The 20,600-nt window shown below is 38.3% G+C and overlaps 1 protein-coding gene across 1 annotated transcript in view; it reads right to left on the bottom strand.

Annotated features, from left to right (window-relative positions):
* Window positions 1–2,036: 2,036 nt before the first annotated feature.
* SEL1L (SEL1L adaptor subunit of SYVN1 ubiquitin ligase) overlaps window positions 2,037–20,600 on the bottom strand; it is a 53,948-nt gene continuing 35,384 nt past the window's right edge. Inside the window, exons 12-21 of the mRNA XM_060620461.3 lie at window positions 19,781–19,849; window positions 18,777–18,854; window positions 17,164–17,226; window positions 15,785–15,872; window positions 15,311–15,459; window positions 14,383–14,548; window positions 13,779–13,853; window positions 12,440–12,612; window positions 8,394–8,522; window positions 2,037–6,327 (exon numbers count right to left, since the gene is read on the bottom strand). Of these exons, the coding sequence (XP_060476444.1) occupies window positions 6,118–6,327; window positions 8,394–8,522; window positions 12,440–12,612; window positions 13,779–13,853; window positions 14,383–14,548; window positions 15,311–15,459; window positions 15,785–15,872; window positions 17,164–17,226; window positions 18,777–18,854; window positions 19,781–19,849 (1,200 nt within the window). The 3' untranslated portion in view covers window positions 2,037–6,117. The remainder of the gene's footprint in view (window positions 6,328–8,393; window positions 8,523–12,439; window positions 12,613–13,778; window positions 13,854–14,382; window positions 14,549–15,310; window positions 15,460–15,784; window positions 15,873–17,163; window positions 17,227–18,776; window positions 18,855–19,780; window positions 19,850–20,600) is intronic.

A 20,600-nucleotide genomic window follows, 5' to 3' on the forward strand; every position in this document is an offset into this window, starting at 1 on the left:
CTTAAGGGAACCTCTCTTCCCTTGCACAAGCAAGATTAGTTTCTACTCGTTTCAAAAGATTTCATTTAGAAAAAAAAAAACTAACGAATGAAATTTTTCTAAGGAAAAAAGATTACAGGCAAGGGCATGGGAGGCAAGTGGGGAAACCCAGATGTGCCGACTCTGAAACCCACAGCTGTGCTGTCAGATCTTGAAATAAATCTGCTTCCAAGAACGGAAGTTTCTGTTCACATTTAAATCTTGAATCATGCAAAACATCAATGACGGCTTTATGTTCAAAGTTAAGATTCCTTATTTAGGATACTTGAACTTCATACCTAGCACTTACTTCTGAGACATTCTTTTCAATCCTGTCAGGCTAATTAACAGAGTTCTAATGAGAGGTAGGAAGAAGGCAAAGGGAAAATGCATTCAGCAGCAACAGAAGAAATTTATACGAACGTTCTGAAGTCAAGTAACTGGCCACATTCCACTCACATTATATGAGAAAAAAGTATGTGGGGTTTTAAGAGTTTAATACACAATTCAGCATTAACACTAGATCATGTTTAAAAAATTAATCCAGACCCCCCCCCCCCCAAAAAAATATGTGGACACTAGGAAGATCAAGAGTTTTGCTCAAAATGTAATACTAACAGTAAGTTATAAGGTTGGTAGAATTTTCAGGATTCAATCATAAGGTTAACCCGATGACTTTCCAAGTAGTGGCAGAAATGACGCAGGAAGAAAAATAGGAAACCCGTAACACCACAGCACCTCCTTTTGAACGGACAGATTCTAAACCCCTTTGTTACTTGCCTAAAAATATCCAAAAAGTAAAAAAATCATGTTTTTTTGAGTTTCTACTAAAGAAGTTGTTTCTATTTACTTGCATATATTCATGTATATGCTGTTACATAGTATTGGCAAATGTCAGGGCTAGTATAACCAATCAAAATTAGTATAGTATCATAAAGGAAGTTAAAGGAGCGAGGCTGTTTTCACCCAGTTGCAGACCAAGGACCCATTTTAACGACTTGTGAGAGAGACTAAGCACTAAATAAGCATCACCCCCCAAGTTGCATGGTCAAACCCCTGATGTTACAGCTCTGACGTCCAACATCCCCACGTTAATTATAGCCAAGGTCAGTCAAGGTCATGTGGGGTGGCTGATTGCATTCCCAGAAGCAAAATTGGAGATCCAATTTCTCACTTGCCACAATTTGCATCATCCAGACATTTTACCCAAGGATCTGATGCCCCTAAACTGGTACATTTTGGCTCAATTTACTGTTTGAGGTGGCTGCTACAAAATTAGGGCCAGATTTGCATAGTTCATTTCTAACATGCATTTTGGGTACCAAGTGACTCCTCTTTACTTCCTCTTTACTCAGATAACCTTAATCTATGTAAATTTTATCATTGTGTGAGGCTCTGTAAGCTCTCAAAAACTTTCTGGGACAGGGCAATGCATAAAATACACTTTAGATACATTTCACTATGTATCACAGGCTGGTTCAGGTCAAAGATCTCAGAGATTTAAAAAGTGGTAATGGAGGGGGCACCTGGCTGTGTCAGTAGAGCATGTGACTCTTGATCTCAGGGTAGTGAGTTCAAGCCCCATGATGGGAGTAGAGGTTACTTAAAAAGTGGTAATAGGGCAAAATAGGTAAAACTTCCAGTTATAAATAAGTCATGAGGATGTAACCTCCAGCACAGGGGACATAGTCAATAACACTGTAATAACTTCATATAATGCCAGATGGTAACTAGACTTATGGTGGCGATTTTATAATGTAAAAAAAAAAAAAAAAAAAAAAGTAACATTTCTTAACATATTCATATTGTCCCTAGGGCAAAATTCAACTTATAAAACTCTGAATTTAGGGAGTTAAAAGTAAATGAAAGATGGATTCAAACTACTCCAAATCAATGTTCCCAGAAGCTTCTAAAATTCCAGAAAGGGCCATTAAAAACTGAATCATTCAGGTTAAAAAAAAACAAAAAACAAAGAGTCTGACTGGAAAGGTGGTCACGGCATATTACAGCATACAGGATAACCAGAGGTGGAGTCTTTATTTCACAAGTTTCAAGATACAGTACAAAACGAATCTGTACATCTCTCTATTAACAGGATTTGTTTACACAATTATATTACACTTCACCAGCCTTTATACCGTATTTAATTAAATACAAAATAAATTTACAAAAAAGTCTACCATGGTGTTCCTTCCAATGCCAGCTTATGGTCTTTTTAAGCTTCTCCTAAGTATTGACAGTGGTTATACCTTGATCGAATCGACACTATGATTTTTTTTTTTTTAAATAAAAGAGACTAGTGTCAGCGTGTTTGTCATTGCAAACAGGAAAAACAGTGCGTGTAAAGAGGACTGCCTGCACGTAGCCAAGACATCCTTCCCATGCACACAAAATCAGAGTTTTGCTGGTGCAAACAGTCATTTTAAAACACAAATCATTTTTAGTTGGGGTATTTTAGGTTTTCTTGAACTACCTAGTGGCAGGAGAAATTTACCTGCTTTTCAATGACTGCCACACATTTAAAAATCAGGTAGTGCCTCAGACAGTGTGGTGTTCAAAAATCTTCCATTTTCATTTATAGTGGAGGACAATGACTGAGGAAAAAGATTTTCATGAAAATCGTTTTCTTTTGCTTTATTTCTTGCATTCTCCTCGTCATAATGTGGTGCAACACGTATTAAACTCACTTCCAGAACAAATACTGGCTGTCCTCGGGGCAAAAGTAGCCCATTCTGCTCTTCTTGGCAGGTGAAGGGGCTGTTTATCTGACACTGTTTTGAAATGTGCATGTGAAATGTTAGTCCAAACCTCTGTGAGGGAAGTTTTTTTGCAGACGGGGCTAGACAGTAATACACATGCTATACACATGAAGAGCTGTGGTCTCCATTTACAGGCTTGCATGCATACTTCCAAAACACCGGTTTGAAGAACAAATATGAGCAGCAAAGAAAAGAGGGAAAAACGAAGCAAGAAAAAAAAAAAAAAACCCTATACAAAATACTTAAGTTTCCCGGAGGCAACAGCAGCTCCTTAAATAAAGCATCAGATCATGGTCAGATCATGGTAGAGTTTCTACAACTTTCCAATGGTACAGAGACAGAACAGCTTAGCAGTAAAACTTTCACAAATTAACCTTATATGCACAAGGGTAACAAATCCTCAAGAGTATCAAGATAAACGATTCCCAAGTTAATCTCATTTCAGTGCTAAATAATGAATTTTGAAAAAAAAAAAGGGGGGGGTAGTTACTTTTTCTGTGACACTGAATATTAACCAAAAATAAGATAAGCCTTACTCAGAGAACAGAAACAAAAAAATTCAACCACAGAAAGAAACAAAACAAAACAACCCCAAACACCAATGCTACCTCTGTGACATAAAAAAGAAGAAGAATGGTCTCAAAACTCTGGAACAGTTGGCTAATCACAAAGCACACGCACAGGAGAATATAAGCTAAGTGGAGTACTACTGTCGTCACCTTTGATGGCAGGAAGACAGGCTATTAAAGGGGTCAGGAGACAGGCTACCATGGAGAAATGAAGCTGTGCTCAATCTGCTAACTCTAAGTTCTAACATTAAAACTCCTGAATTCTGGAGTTAGTTTAATGTCACTGACATTAACTAGCTTTAGTTACTGTCATTTTATTCAAATGGATGCCATTTGATTAGGTAAGTATTGAGCATTATTTTAGGAGAAACACCAAACCCAGTTCCTACTTGCCTAGGTATTATGTCCCGTGAACAGAAAAGAAAAAGGGAGCAGAGTATTTTGAGACAGTCGTAAGGACTGAAGTCACAAAGCCGTCTAGGAACTAAGTTATTTTAAATAGACCGTTCAAATTTCCAGTAGCAAATGACTCAAGGGTTTGGCAGGACGGGGGGAAAAGGCCAAGAAAAGGGTTAGAATATTAGTAATAAAGAGGAAATGGCAAGTAGTTGTAAACTAACAGGAAGTTTGTTATTGCATGAAGAACAAGACTGCGCTTTCCCATCTGGCTTTATTTAGGTAGTGCACACTGTTTTATGAAATGTCTTCTCAGAGTACTAATGGAGGGAAGTAAAGCTAGAGATAAAAATGCTGCTAAAGGAGAAATCAGGTGGGTGGTAGAGGAAACAAACGGTTGTTTACTCATCTTAGAGGGGTTTTTAAACATTTAAATAAATTACAACAGTTCTTTCGAAAAGAAATGTGGCTGCTACCGTGAATTACAGTTTTGAAGGGTGAGGAGAAGACGCAGTGGTGAAGACACCAACATATTGTACCAACTGCACTCAGATCTCTCTCTCTCTGTGTAAGAGATCAAAGAAGTCTTAATATTTAAGAGCTGCCCAAAGCAAGGGGATGTTTTTGAGGGTGGCATTTCCTACCTTTCAGATATGCATTTATACATATGGTTCCCTCTGTCGCCACCTCTTCAAATCTGGAAGCAACTACGTGGGTGTAAAATTTGCTTACCAGGTTTCTCAGAATACTCTAAACACACATGAAAAGCATACAACTTCACATTTAAAGCCTTCGTGTTCATTACAGACTACTTAAATCTAGTTCTAAATACAATCCCAATTTCAAAACCCAAAGTCTTACAACTCTACAGGTAATAAACTCTTCAAGTTTTCTGGCAGATGAGGGACTACGGAAAGAGTATAAAGGTTAATATAAACAGACTGAGGTCAGTAGGCATAGAAAGCCTGCTCAGATACTAATGTAGTCTCAGACTAGACATAGGCTGGTGAATACCACCATCTGATAGTAAAAAGAAATACAAATTCGGTTTAAATTTCTTCATTTGTATGGTATGTGAAATCCTCGGTTTTCTTTGTTGTTGTGTTTCACGCTATTTAACCAGACTCTGAAGTATAATGGCCTTGATTTTCCTAACGTCAACAGTGGGAGGGTGGTGAATAGGACAGCTAACAAAGTGGTTGACTTTCTACTGTAATATAAAACTGCAGAAGTAAAAATCTACCTGAACAGTATAAACAGGCTTTGGCTTTCCTCAACCACTGAGTTTAATACATCTTAGATTCTCAGAGTTTTAGTTTTATAATGGTAGTCACTGTATGCCACATCTTGGCAATAATATTTCAAATTTAAAGAATTCAGGAGGGTGCAAACTGTTCTTTTGCAATAAAAAAATGCAAAGTAAAATAGACCCTGGGAACAAATACTTCATCTTTCGGGCAAGTGTGTCTATCATTTTGGTACCCCACCCAGAGTTCTTTAGTATTGTTCTAATTTCTCCCACTTAGTCCATCCTCTGGCTTCCGGATCAAGGCTCTGTATACTCAAAACAAACAAGCAAATTACATCGAGTAGGTGGGGCAGATTCACATGTTAGCTCAAGGAGTCAGTTCACAATGTTTCATCTATTCCATTCCAGAGAAGTGAAGGTCACGTAAAACTCTTTAACAGGACTTTCAGTCTTTGAAGGACACAAGTACGGTATCAAGTGTGACAATCACCAGTAAGAAGAAACCTCCCAGCCTTCCCTTTTAAAATAATATGTTGAATACGTATACTTGCATGTGGATTGGTAAAATTTCTCAGTTATTGCAGTTCTGAAACACTTTGAAGACTTTTTTTTTTTTTTTTTTTTTTTTTTTTTTTTTTTTTACTTAAAAGGCAAGTTCTATTTTCAGACTTTCAAACATGTTAAGGTTAAACTTGCAACTAACTGGTTTTTCCTTTTTACAGTGATCAGTTTTTAGTGTTGATGCACAAGACCTTAAAGGTGGCTGATAGAAGAACTTATGCACATTGAGAGAATGACCAAAAGGACCCAAGAAAGACAGCTGGGTACAGCAGACATTGCGTCTCACATGTTTCCAGGAAAAAAAAAATGGGGGGGGGTGGGAGGGGGAAAGCCACTGAGAGTTGTTACTCCAAACGGCACTGAAACAAACATTCAACTCAGTTTAGGTAAGAGTTACTTATCCCTGAAAATAAAGGCATCAGATTCTAAGCAGCTTTAGGAATTCAATGTTTCCTTGTGCCTCTTCCAGGAGGTGACCACTGATCCGAAGTCCTAAATCAAATGCAAGTGTTCTCAGCAAACAATTTCCTTGGTTGTCACTGATCAAGGCTGGACACGGTGGCTGTTACTGTGGTGGCTGCTGCTCTGGTGGCCCCTCCTGCTGCGGTGGCGCTGGCCGTGGCCCTGGGGGCCTGGGTAGAGGCATGTCCTGGTGCTGCCTCTGCCGGTAAGCTATAACTGTTCCCAACAGCAATGCGATGATGGTCATGAGGTAAAGGTCCCACTCAGGCCCCAAAAGCTGGTCCATGTCAAGCTGGGTGAACAGATCTCGAATCTTAATGAGAATAATATAAAAATCATTACAATCACTAAAATGTCAGAGAAGGAAGCAGGAAAAAGTTGTATCACTAATCAGAGACGAATACAGAACTTATTAAAATAATTGGTTTTAGGAATGTTTTGCAATGGCTTAAATAAAAAGGCTTTAAGAATTCAAAAAATAATGTGTCTCAGGAACTGAGTTATTATTTCATGACAGTAGATGATACAGAATGTCTAGCCGGGTTCCTTTCCTTTCCATCAGTAATCGAATGCATGCATTTCCAACCACTTTTCACAGAAAAGATTTGCAAGGAATACTGGGGACAATGGAAGGCCACAGGGAGGCAATCAGTCTCTCAGCACCTGTCACCTATCTGTAGTGATGGCAGCCCTGTTCTCATGACAGCAGGGTTATTTCACTTCCTCCCTCATCTAGCTGGAGATGGCAGGAATTCAAGCGTTTAATAGCTGAATGACTAATGCTTTTCAACTAGGATTTCACTAAATATTTAACACTTTTGAACTTGAACTTTAAAGTTATGTTCTTAGTCCATAATACTTTGTTTGGGTGTCACTTAAGAGAAGTTACTCCTGAAATTTCCTGACTGCTACTTACCTACGAAGGAAGTAAACATGTGGTATAATCCTTTATATTTAACTAAAATTATATTTAAAAGGTCCCCATAATATAGATTTGTAGATGCAGGTGCTAAATTTTCCTCAAAAAAGATTCTAAGAAACTATTAACTGTGTTTCCTGGGGTGGGACCTGTGATAGGGGATTTTTGTCTTTTCTGCACTGACTTTCTCACCATCCATACTTGGTAACTCTTTTCTTTTGGTTGGAATATCTAGGTGGTAGGCTTATGGAGCATTTATTGTCTTCTTTATACTTCTGTATTAAAAAAACAACAAAGATAGGATACACTTAGTATGGTATAAGGCGTGACTAAATCCTAGTCTGTAACTAACAGTTCTTAGTCTTACAAACTGTGAGAGACAAGGGTCTGAAACAGCCCCGAGAGAGGAAAACAGCAGGCTGCCACACTGTTAGCTTTTCAGTGAAAGGAACAAAGACTGTTTCCACTGGTGGAGGGTACGGTGCGTCTGGCTCAGGCCACCAAGCAGTTCTAAAGGTGCCATTACAAGTGTGTAAGCAACCAGGAGGACGGAGTCCAACACCTCCAGTCCTTCGGAGCCCTATGCGGGGAGGACCTCAGTACACGAGACAGGGCTGCGAAAAGGAACATCACCCTTTCCACCTGTATCACACAGGAGGAAAAGCCCTTTCTGGAATCTAATGCGAAACGGTGTATCAACCTGTTCTGAAAGATGTTAATTAAAGACTGAAACATCATCCTGTTCTGGTCTGGAGTAAATTCAAGTTTTGTAGCCCTTGTTTCTGCACACATTTCAGGACTTTCGGAGTTAAATCCTGTTCCAGTTAATCCATTATAAGGAAGTACAGTTAACAAAATGTAAAACTGGAGAACCCAAGAGCACCTACACAGAAATACTGGTAAATAAGGTCAGCAGTTTTGAAAGGAATGGGGAACCCACCTCTCGTCTAGGTTCCACCATGAGCTTATTTAAAGTAGTTCAAGGTATTTTTAGAGAACAAAGTTCGAGACGTGTTTTTAACATGTTTCTTGCTAATAGCACAATCTGAAGTACAACAGCCTGGGCAAGTTCTCAGGTTCTCCTTCTCCCTTTTGAAGGGTCTGGTCTGAGCCACTGCCAGGCAGTCACCTGATTTAATGTTTACTGAATTTAGTTAACCACTCCTTCAAATCGCCAAGGGTTGGTCTCGGTTTTCTCTGAGCCAGAAAACACCTGCATCAGTGGAAACTGCTTTAGCACCTGGAGCTACTGTCAAATGGTTCCTGAAAACATGCTGCTCTGTGGCTATGTTCACCCCACAGCTGATGCGATCTCCTGGTCCTTCATCTGGGGCAGAAGGGAAAGCACCAGACCCCTGAAGGACACTCCTCCCTACTCCCTGAACTTTTCCAATAAAAACTTCTGGACCGAGCAGCTTATATCACTTATATTTTAATTAAAAGAGGCACGGAACACTTACGTTTGTCTCCCGGATGTACTGCAAGAAATACACCACAGCCAGTTTGCATAGTGCTAGGAAGACTGGTACCTGTGCGTCTGGGCTGGCTTCGGCCGCCATGTCATAAAAACGTTTTGCAAGGTGAATATCCTATAATACAGGAAATAAACCAAAATTCATCTCTTGGTAAAATAAGTAAAATAATATTATTTAGTTTATATAGTCATATCAGTTTGTGCATTCAGAGCATTGACTTTACCTTTCAAGTTTTCATTTTAAAATTTCCCTTACCTAAAAGGATAAACCCCACCTTTAATTGGGTAATATTTCTTTAATCATCTAATGGCTTAATTTTGAAAAATCTAACTGAACAATGTTAAGGTTTAACTCCTGCTCCTCCTGTCTGACATCCTACTTGCTGTGTATGCATAACACTGTCACTCTGAAGACTCCCGGGGGCAACCTAGAAGTCTCAAGTTCTGGGTCAAGTTAAGTAAGTTTCTTAAAACTTCACTCAGTGTAAGCAATTCAGGTTTCAGTTTGGAGCAGTGATCCTCAAACTGGTAATATGCTCAAGACGTTTCAAATGGTACTTGCATGGATAGTGTTAAGGGACCTGCATGCTGGGTTTCCTGCCTTAGACATATTTCCATAAGGGGTGAAACGAGTCATTACGAATCCGGGCCCAGACCGAGTGCTCTGCATTCAGATAAATGTTGAATGGCATGGGGAGACACAGTGAAATTTTCATTTAACAACGTCCCTTTCTCCATGCCCTGACTACTGTCAAAGGATACCAAACTCCAAGGCAAGAATTCCATGAGACATGGGAAAGAAAGGCTAAACATTAAAAAGGACCTTCCCACATAGTTCAATGTAAGCAGTTACTGTCAGCTCTTCCCTATACTGTCCCTAGGGGGTGTCGTTAGTGAAGAAGGGCACCTTCCAACCAACAACAGTACTGGTAGAGTCAGTGTCTTTGGTTCAAAAAAAAAAAAAAAAGGTAACAAGTTTTTTTCTGGACTGCCACATTCTTCAAGATCATGGATCAAACTTTATGTGACAACATAGACTTTTGTGTGGATGATTCAAAGGGGTAACTAAATTTTATCAATCACATCCTGAATTATTTACTCTGTGTAACACCAATCCTCATTTAATCCTTAATATTTTTCTAGCTGTACTACATGCTGGATTGATAGTTTTTAGTAGTATTTAAGTTTCCTGCTTTTAAAATTGGGAAAAAATAAGAAAAGATGATCATGGATAATCATGGAATGAAACTAATGGAATCATTTTTTTTACACATGATTAATTATTCCTAAAAGCTGCATCCCTGAGTTCTGTCCTCCCCATTCTTATCAAAGGAATACTATGCTCTTTACCATTGTCTTTATTGACAAGAATTTATATAAGCTACATATAACATTATATTGCAAATTACATTATGAGAATGCACACTAATTAATTTTCTTGGTTTCTAATCTATTATAAAAGCAGACTGTCAGAGTTCTATCACTTTAATTTTGATTGCTTTCAGTAAATTATTATGAAGTGTATCCCAAAACAACCACAACTATGTGTAATCTTTATTAGTCATCAAACACACATTAATTTTATTTGAATTAAAAAAAATGAAGTCAGTCTTGCTGATGGAGGCAAAGTCTGACCTAGCTGAGTGGTCTGCCAATTAAGAGAGGCTCTGGTAGCTTGGTCAACATGGCAGAGATCTTCCACAAACTGAATGTACTCCACCTGCAGTTCCAGAGTCTTGATAAAACTATATTCAAGTATCTAATAGTAACATGAATGTAAAATATGAACATTTACATATTGGGTTTAAAATACATATTCAAATGTGGTAAAATAAAAGGCACTTTGACAAAAAATGGTGCATTAGCAAAATGAAAATGAGTAACTTGCCCTTAAGCACATCAGGTCAACAAAGTGTCTCTAAGTGATGAAGAGGAATATAATTAGTTATCTGATAAACCTAGGTAAAGCCTTTCAGCATTCTCTACAGAAACTAGAAAATGAATGACTCCAGTGACAAGGGAATAAATAAATGTATCCTTTCCAAGTCTCCAGTTTCCAACAAGATTGAAGGGGGACCTAACCAAAGTGTCAGTGACAGATCACTCTGATTTTTGGCATATGTTATAGACTAAATGTGTCCCATCCTCCTGCTAAATTTCTATGTGGAAACTCTATTCTCCCTCATGTGATGGTTGGGATTAGGAAGTGAGGTCTTTGAGAGGTTATTAGGATTAGATGAGGTTAAAGGGGTAGAGCTTTCATGAATGAGATGAGCATCCTTAAAGAATCCCTAAGTACTTGCTGCTTCTCTCCTGCTCGTTGCTCAGATGAGGACAAAAGCCAGAGGACGGTGTCTCTGACCAGGAAACAGGGCCTCCTCGCCAGACACCAAACCTGCTGCCACCCTGAACTTCAACTTCTCAGCCTCCAGAACTGTGAGAAATTCTATTATTTAAGCCACCCTATGGTATTTTGTGTAGCAGCCTGAAGGAAAACAGCAAGCAACTCGAAAGCAGTTTAAAGAACTAAGTGACCTTGCTATAATAAAATTCTCCCCAATTCCATATACTTGTTTATGTGAACAAGGTTCCAGCCATACATTTATAAAATGAGGGGCGCCTGGATGGCTCAGTTGATTAAGTGTCCAACTCTTGAGATCGAGCCCTGTGTTGGGCTTTGTGCTGATGGCATGGAGCCTGCTTGGGGTTCTCTCTCTCTGCCCCTACCCCATTCACACTCTCTCACACTCTCAAAATAAACTTTAAAAAAAAAAAAAAAAAAAAGGAAATTAATGCTAAATTTACTCAATGATACTTAAACTAATTTTTAAAAGATGCTCCATTCAACTCATTAAAAAATACATTTTTAATAATTATCACAGAAAGTAAAATTTTAGTGAAATTCATAGTATTATGTTGATTTGTTCAATATTGTATTGATAATTAACCAACTATGGCTAGTATCTTATGAAATTTTCTTAACACTTAGAGCCTATAATCATAGGAAATAAAATTCAAAATTTGAATTTACATACTTTGTTTCAGGTAAGTATGATTGATCAGTAAAATATCTAAGCATTAAAAACATTACATTTACATGCAAATCTACGAAAACAATGACTTGAAAATATGAATTCAGGAAGAAAAGGAAAAGACACAATTTTCATTTAATAAATTTGCTGTGTTTTTAAAAAAATTAATGATGAGGGTATCAACATTTTGGTATTTGGAGTAACTTAGTCATTTTATTTAAAAAAAAGGGTTGATGCTTAAAATAGGTAGAACTCAGACCTGAAGCTTATGATGAAAAATTTTAAATGTCAAATTAAATACGTGCAGGAGAGGGGTGCCTGGGCGGCTCAGTCAGTTGAGTGTCCTACTCTTGATTTTGGTTCAGATCATGATCCCAGGGTCATGGGATCGAGCCCTGCGTTGGTCTCCACACTCAGTGTGGAGCCTGGTTGGGATTTTCTCTCTCTCTCCCTCTGCCCCTCTACCCCTGTTTGAGCTCACCCTAATTTAAAAACAAAAAAAATTAAAATAAAAATGTGCAGGACAAAACACAGTTGTTCAAAATTCTCTTAAGGGCATATAGGCAAAAAGTTAAGACCACGGCTCTGAAGAATGTTAGACTCCATTAGGAAGGTATAAGAGTCAGAAATACGTTTGTCAGTAGCAAACATCTTACTTCATTTCAAAATACTTTACAAAGAACAGAATTTGGCTGAAGATGGACAGATAGTTTCTCAAACAAGGAGTTGCTGATCGAGGCAGCACCATATTTCCATTTCCACGACTCTGCTTTTGGCTTATTGTACATAAAGCAGTGTGCATGTGACAGCAACATGCGTATGTCTGACGACGGGAGAGGTGCAAGGGCGGGCTTCTGAAATATTACAAAACTGCCTCATAACTTAGTACCTAAAATCGGAGCACATTCCGAAAGAAAGCCTATTTTCTAGAAATAAATGCAGACGTTTCCCCCAAATCACAATTACATCATTCTAACATTTGTTTTGAAGCCAGCCTCACCTGTTTAATGCCCAGTCCTTTCTCGTGCATATACCCCAGATTAAACATGGCTTGTGCGCTGTGTTGCTGCTCGGATGCCAGACGATAATGAATGAACGCAGTCTCGTAGTCTACGTCAGTGCCAAATCCATAGAAATGATAGTCTCCAAGCTTAATTCTAGCCACCGTATAGCCTTAAACAAAAATTAAATGCAAAACTGCCAGTAAATAAAGTGCGTTTAAAACGGACCAAATTGTTGTTTCTCCTCCTGTTAACATGCTTACATAAAACACAATTTTAATTGGCAGTATGTAAACTTTATAACAAATCCTTCAGCCAAGCTATAAATTCAATAAAGATTGAAACTAGAGGTATTGCTCTTCTGAAGCAGGTTTTGCAACAGGGAGAGGTATAACAAGGTGGGTGGTACTCCCCATGTCACAACAGTACTCTTCAAATGAGCATGTTCTAGTCTATCATGCCATTTATACTTTCTTTTCCTTTTTTGTTTTTAAATTTAAATTCTACTTAGTTAACATACAGTACAATGTTGGTTTCAGGAGTAGAATTCAGTGATTCATCATATACAACACCCAGTGCTCATCATAACAAGTGCCCTCCTTAATGCCCATCACCCATCTAGCCCATCTCCCACCTACCTGCCTCCATCAACCCTCAGTTTGTTCTCTATTGCCAAGAGTCTCTTGTGGCTTGCTTCCTTCTCTTCTCTTTGTCCCCCTCTTCCCATAAATTCATCTGTTTTATTTCTTAAATTCCACATACGAGTGAAATCATATGGTATTTATCTTTCTCTGGTTGGCTTATTTTGCTTAGCTTAATACATTCTAGCTCCATCTATGTCACTGCAAATGGCCAGATTTCATTCTTTTTGATGGCTGAGTAATATTCTGCCATTTACATTTTAAAGTAGTTCAATTGGACCATTGTTTAGGTTTGAAGAAGGGATAGCCAGGCACTGTTGAGAGGAGTATGTGTGAGAATAAAATAGTCAAACAAAAAAAGATGGGGAAAGGTTAAAATCTTTTTGGGTTTTAGACTAATATTTTATTATCTATTCCATGTGATTCTCATTTTATGCAATATAACTGGCTTCAAACAAAAAATCAAAGAGTAAACCATAACGTGATATAAATGACCAATCACAATTCAATAATTTAGAAACCCTGTGACTAGAACTTCCGTTTTAAGAATAGATAAATCACGATGCAACTTAAGCAACAGTTAGTATGTTGATGAATGACATTATTTAGTTTTTATGGGAGATTCAAAAACAAAACAAAAACAGTACAGAAAGAACCCTGGGTGAAACTCTTACCCTAGAATGAGTGGGCTACTCACCTTGGGAGGCAGCCCTGTTCCAGTGCAGCAAAGCTCTGGGGTAAGTTTCATTCTCACCTACAATGGTTGCTTCTCCTACAGGGAAGATGAAATAAATACAACTTAGGCATTTAAGGAAAGGCACTAGACTTTTAGGCTTCATTTACAAGCTAGGGTGGATATGTGGGGCATAACTGGGATATAACAAGTATTAAATGACCAAAGTATTGTATTGAAATTAAACAAGTATTAGAAGGAAATACCGAGTTCAAAAGAATCACTGTAAGCAGGACAACACTACTTTCTGCAACGTGTTTTATCCACAGAACTAATCGGAGAGTAACCATGGAGCCACTTCTAGGGATCTACAGACCACTGGAAAAATGAGGTTCTTCTATCTGCTGTATTTTGAAAAATGTGTTTACTGAAAGCAGTTAATGCTAATTGCAAAACTAACTTTGATGGCTTAGGGAGCTGAGGTAAAGTACTCCAGCACGTGCGTTGTTAAGGTCTACTTACAACAATAAAGAAGTTTCTTTGTGGCTTTTCTCTTTAAAACAAAAACGAGCTACCTGATGTGAGCCTTCAGAGTCTAAACCCAAGGCAGAATGAAAGTGAACCTTACTCTGATCTAGAATGAAGGCTGCATTGCTCTGTGCCACTTCATAGCCTTGTTCGGCCAGCAGGAGGTACTGGATCACCGCGGCGTTGTAGTCGCCATCTTTATAGCTGTTATAGGCAGTCATTAGCCTCTCCGACCACCGGCCTCGTTCACACACATTCTTAAACAACTGTGAGAACAGGAAAAAAAAAACCAAACCAGTAACAAAACAAGGAACATATGCCAGAATATCATTTTTGCACTTTGGCTACAAGTGATTATTAAGCTACCTCTTTGAATCTCTGGCAACTTTATTAAATATATATAAAAGTCTGGGATATTTACTTGAAGATTTCAGTTAGTCTTTACAGCAGGTTTATAAAAATAATAGTAAACAATTATATACCATTACCCCCACCAGGCACTGTTCTTGTGCTTTATGTACAGTACGTACAGAAACTCCCTTACAGCTCCCACGAGGTTCATGGGGGACACTCTATGAAATAAGTCTTATTAATAGGCCCATTTTACAACCGAGGGAACTGAAACACAGAGAGGTTTAGAAACTGTGCTAAGCATTTAGCAAATGCCACTCTGCAGTGCCAGTTATGAGAGAGCTAAAGAGGGAAAGTTCCATTTAGAAGACATCAGCGTTGCCTTTTGCAACATTCATTCGACACAGACCTCGTGGTGCTCAGATACTGTCTAGGAGGTGCTAGAGAGACTGCAGACAACACCCACTGTCCTTACAAACGTGGAGACCCAAATGAAACAAATAAGCATGAGGGTGACACACAGGCCCTCAGTGTCTTCCCTCAGTGTACCCAAGCTATTAGGTCGAATCTCTTTCTACTGTAGAAGAAATCATGCAAAGAAAACGAGAATTAAAACGATAGACTTTCCTCCTGGGAAAATGAAGTTCCTGTGTACGAGCTGGTAGAACAGCCCTTACCTCCACTGCCGTGTGACACGATCGCATCACACCTGTGCCGCTGGCATGCATCTGTGCTAGGTTATAGAAAGCCAAGATGTGGCCTCCCTGAGAAGCTAAGTTAAAATACTTCAAGGCCTGTTTATAATCCCTCTTGACGCCAATGCCATCTGTAAGGAAAATCACATGAAAGGTCAGAAATAGTTTTAAATAAGATTTAACTGAAGCATGAGAGCAGCCTTATATAAAGAGTAAAATCAAATGAAACTCAGAATTCTTACTCAGGAAAGATGGGAACCTTAGCAATACAGATTTGTATATTAATACAGATGAACCTAATTTACCATGAAAAACAAGATGCACAAATTACTGAAATGGGAGAACATTAATCAGCCCGAATGCGACAGCTCTCGTTTCCACATCAAAGTGGTATCTGATGGAAAATAGGCAATTTCGATGTTGGTGGATGAAGCATTTAATTCCAGTATTACTTACTGTAGTACATAGAGCCAAGCTGCAGCTGCCCGTCCACCCAGCCTTGTTCAGCAGCTTTCTGGAAATACTTTAGTGCCAGATCATAATTCTGTAGGAAAAGAGGTCACATGATCACATGATAAGAAAGCTCAAAAGGCTGATATACTTAGAAGTTAGGAGATTCATTTATTAAAAAGAGTCAACAAAACACATACAGGATATTCTCAAAGAGCCATTAAAAAGACTACCTTCTAAGTTTTCATAACGTACAGAGGGTAGTCTACTTTAAGTCACAGAGGGACTTAAATATTTAAGACTAAAGAAAAGCAAGTAAGAGTTTTTGTGAAACGATTTGCTGTGTTCACTCTCAGAAAGCATACACATCACCAGTGAAACACAAGATCAGGACTTAAGAAACAATCTTTCCTATTAACCAACAAATCTTTTCCAAACCTTAATTTTTCTAATTTCCTTAAATAAGGAAAATTATTCTCTTTATTCATTCTTTTCCTGTGTAACTTATCAAGCACTATATGATTATTAGATTTCAAATACCCTACGTATCCACAGAGAGAAACTAAAAGATCACTACTGAACTTTAGTGTCCTAAAATGACTAAAAAGAATCAAAATGAGACCACGCTATACTGGTTTCTGTGCTAGGGAACACCTACAGATTAGAATCTTAAACCTAATGCTTAGTTTCAGGCCCAATTAAAAACATACTACTTGGAGGGTTCATAAAGTGAAGAGAAGAGGACAGCATTGAGAATCCAGGGGCAACCATGAGGAAGTAGTAGAGAAGAATAAGAAGCAATGGCTTAGGAAAAGCAAGAGAACTTGCAGAATTCCAGGGAGGAAAGAGTTCAAGTGATGTAGAGCCAAAAAGTCAACAGGTGTTGACCCTTAGGAGGTTACTGGTGATCTGCATAGAGCAGTTACGTGAGGCAGAAGCCTAAGAGCTAATGAGTGAGTGGTAGCCACTAATACCGTTCATTTTTTGGAGAAACCTGGCTTTGCAGTGAAGGACTGGAGAGAAGAGAAGAGCAAAGAATAGAACAGAAAGCTTTTCTCCTAAATGGGAGGGACAAGCATTTTCTTAGCCTTGAGTGAAGAAGTAGAGAGGGAGAAGCTTAAGTCTTGGAGAGTAGACAGCATAGACAGAAGAATGAGAAGCAGCTTCACACCTTTAGAAAAGGTGCCAGAGACAGAGCTATTCGAAGAAGGCAGTCATATGGCAGGTGCGGGGTGAAGGGTGGTAAGCAGCCAAAGTCAGAGAATAGGAAAAGGTTCAGCTCTGGTTATAAAGAAAGGATTTCACCCAGGCTGGAAGCTAGTTATATTTCTCCAACTCACCAGCTGACTGCTTGTTTAAGTCAGAATGTTACACTGAAAACTTACAACTTGAACTCCTCTCCCGTAGAGGTAAGCCATTCCGAGTCCACTCTGACCGACTGGGTTGCCCTGCAAACCGAGAAAAAAGAGTGAATGGATTCATTAAGAAACTAGGCAAGAATAAATGACTGCAAAAGAAATAATTTACAAACACATTCAAAAAATGTCACTGCATTTTTCAATTCAAAATTCTCCTTCCCATCAGGCTAAATGTAATGCTGACTTTTAGAGATTTGGGGGTCAATAATTTGCGGAAAAAGAGCAAATAGTAAATTTATCTAGAATTAAATTTTGGTGACTTATGACCATCTGTTCCATGAGTTATGATAGAAAACATGACTAATGTGTTTCTTTTTTATTAAACTAAAAGTAGGTCACTTTTTTAAACACTTTTTTAAATTTTTTTTTTTTTTTCAACGTTTTTTATTCATTTTTGGGACAGAGAGAGACAGAGCATGAACGGGGGAGGGGCAGAGAGAGAGGGAGACACAGAATCGGAAGCAGGCTCCAGGCTCTGAGTCATCAGCCCAGAGCCCGACGCGGGGCTCGAACTCACGGACCGCGAGATCGTGACCTGGCTGAAGTCGGACGCTTAACCGACTGCGCCACCCAGGCGCCCCTTTAAACACTTTTTTTAATAGGTAGTATTTTATTTTGTTTTTTTAAATGTTTATTAATTTTTGAGAGACAGAGCGCAAGTGGGGGAGAGGCAGAGAGAGAGGGAGACACAGAATCCGAAGCAGGCTCCAGGCTCTGATCTGTCAGCACAGAGTCTGATGCAGGGCTTGAACTCATGAACTGTGAGATCACAACCTGAGCACAAGTTGGACGCTTAACCAAATGAACCACCCAGGCATCCCAAAAAGTATATCACTTTTTTTGTAGTTTTTCATTGGTAATCACCCTCCCCGATAAAGAAGGAAGATGCTATGGTGTCAAGTCAACAACCAGGTAAAAAGCAACACTGGGATCAGGTGGCAAAGATATGCTAAAGGTTACTGGAGTCTCACAGAGCAAAGACAATCACTGTTTTGAGACCTGCAAGAGAAAAATCTAAAATTCAATCTAAACTAATAGGGACAGAGGCATCTTTTAAAAAGTGTCACAGCACTCCTTTGGGAAATACTCAACTGACATTTAGAACTCAAGTAACATGTAGTTGGCAAGGAGATAAGTACACACACTGGAGGCATATGGGGTCTTAAAAATTCATATGTAGTTTTCTCTGGGCCAAAGAAAGTCTAAATTATGTATTTAAGATTATTGAAAGTACCTAGTTGTGTAAGTTTTAAGCCTCAAATTGCAATACAAATAGGGTAGATTATATGACTTTCAATTGCATTACTAAAATCAGTATTTCCTTAATCAGGAAACTTCTCAATGAAATTGAAACAGAGGCTTAATATTCAATAATGTGGTCTTCTCTATCCACCCCCTGCCCAACCAATAAAATGCCTTTTATTGGGAAGGTTTTTTTTCTAGCCAATCCATTCACACAAATCACAGGTGCTTTCAATAATTTGAGGCATGAGTTGGTTATGACTAATCCTTCAGTATAATAAACTTACTAAAATAATAATATGGCACACACTTCAATATGTTAAGTCATGAGATCTTACCATGTCAGCAGCTTTCTTAAAGTAGTGAAGAGCTGTCTCATTACTCTGTGGGACAATATCACTTCCTTCTGAATACATCTACAAAACAAAGCCTGATTTTATTACGAGCTATAACCGTCTCTCCTATAATGTATTTCTAGCTCATCTCATTCTGGTGTTTGTGAGAGATCATGAAATCCTCCAACAAAGTTTAAAATTCCCCACAGGATATTTTAGAATTAAAAGCAAAGCATTAAAAGTAAACATTTTAGCATTATTATATATTCTTTGTCATATCACATTATGACTTCTCTATAAATATGAATACATTAAAATCAGCTCACGGATCAATCTCAAGAGGGGAAATCTTTAACTCAAGGTGAATCTTTTCTCTCACTCTATCCCAAGGCAGTCAAGTGGTTGATAAATTGCTTGGGATCAGTGATTAAATGAGAAAAAAAGGAGTGTTATTACCAATATCTGCTTCCATTTCTCTTCCACCACTATTGTCTCCAGGGTAAGATAAAGGGTAGGTCTTAAGTTCAGGAAAAGAAAGAACTAAAAGGTTTCAAACACTGAATGATCAGAGTACCAGGAAAGGGCCAAAAGAAAGAAGAATAGAAAATTAATGCTTAAACAAAAATATATGAGGAATACCAATTTCTATGCTACAATAGATGGGATGTCTGAATGTAAAGTTCTCAGGCCCCAAATAACTTGCTGCAATTATGTGGCAAACACTGCTGAGATTTTTCTATTTGCAAGAATTTCTGTGACATATTTATTCTGAGCATCCTAACCTTAGGATTTGTTATAGATGAAAATACCCATTGGTTTATACTGTATTTGTTTTCAAAATAATGAAAAAGGAAGTTTTTCTTACTTTGCCACAAGACACAACATCCTTGTATTGGAAACTTCATTTCCACTTTATTTTTGGTAAACCGTAGATCCTAAATACAACATGTGCTTATTATGCAAACACCTCTTGCTGTTACATAATATGTTCACAGGACATACAGTACCTTTCCCAAGAAGGCCATAGCATGTGAATTGCCAGCATTGGCTGCTAAATTGAAGTAGTCAAATGCTCTCTGTGAGAAAAGAATTTATTAAGATAATTAGTTTTTATAGAATCTATCTGCCTTTGGCTTTTAACCAAAATAATTATTTCAGGAACATTTAAAAAATCTTGTAATATTGCAGTTATCTCAGTTTAAGTAAAGAGCAACATGACATCTCTTGGCTGCTTAAGGTAACCCCCCCCCCCCCCCCCCCCCCCCCCGCCGAATCTCATATCCAATCCATCACTGAGTCCTGTAACTTTCACTACCAAATTCCTCTTGAATCCACCTACCATCCCCCACTACCACCATTCTAGGCTAAGCTACACTATCTTGCCCTGAACTTATGGATCACTCCCTTCCTTTTTTTCTTGGGTCACCTAAAGCAACAGATATTTGTTGAGTTAATGCAGTTATATATTGGGAACTCAGTTTATTTCTTCTGTGAAGGTACTGAAAAAATTGATCACTGTGTGAATGTTTCACAAGTCGGCACCATACACCAAGAATATCCCAAAACTTGTATAAAAGGTATGCAGCAAACTCACCATCCAGAATTCTGTACCTGACATTTTTATTAACCGATTCATCTGGCCTAATGATATACATTTTAAAGACCTACAGCAATGAAAGCTGTCAAAATGCTGTCTGGAAAAAAAATTTAAAAAATAAATAATAATAAAGCATGGGTATCTGGTATAGTTTTAAGCGTACTCTGTTACCTAATTCTTAAAGTTGATGGGATATGGGAATGAAATACCCTTAATTAGAATATTTAACT

This window comes from Panthera onca, chromosome B3 (assembly GCF_046562875.1).
Source record: "Panthera onca isolate mPanOnc1 chromosome B3, mPanOnc1 haplotype 2, whole genome shotgun sequence".
Taxonomy (NCBI): Eukaryota; Metazoa; Chordata; class Mammalia; order Carnivora; family Felidae; genus Panthera; species Panthera onca.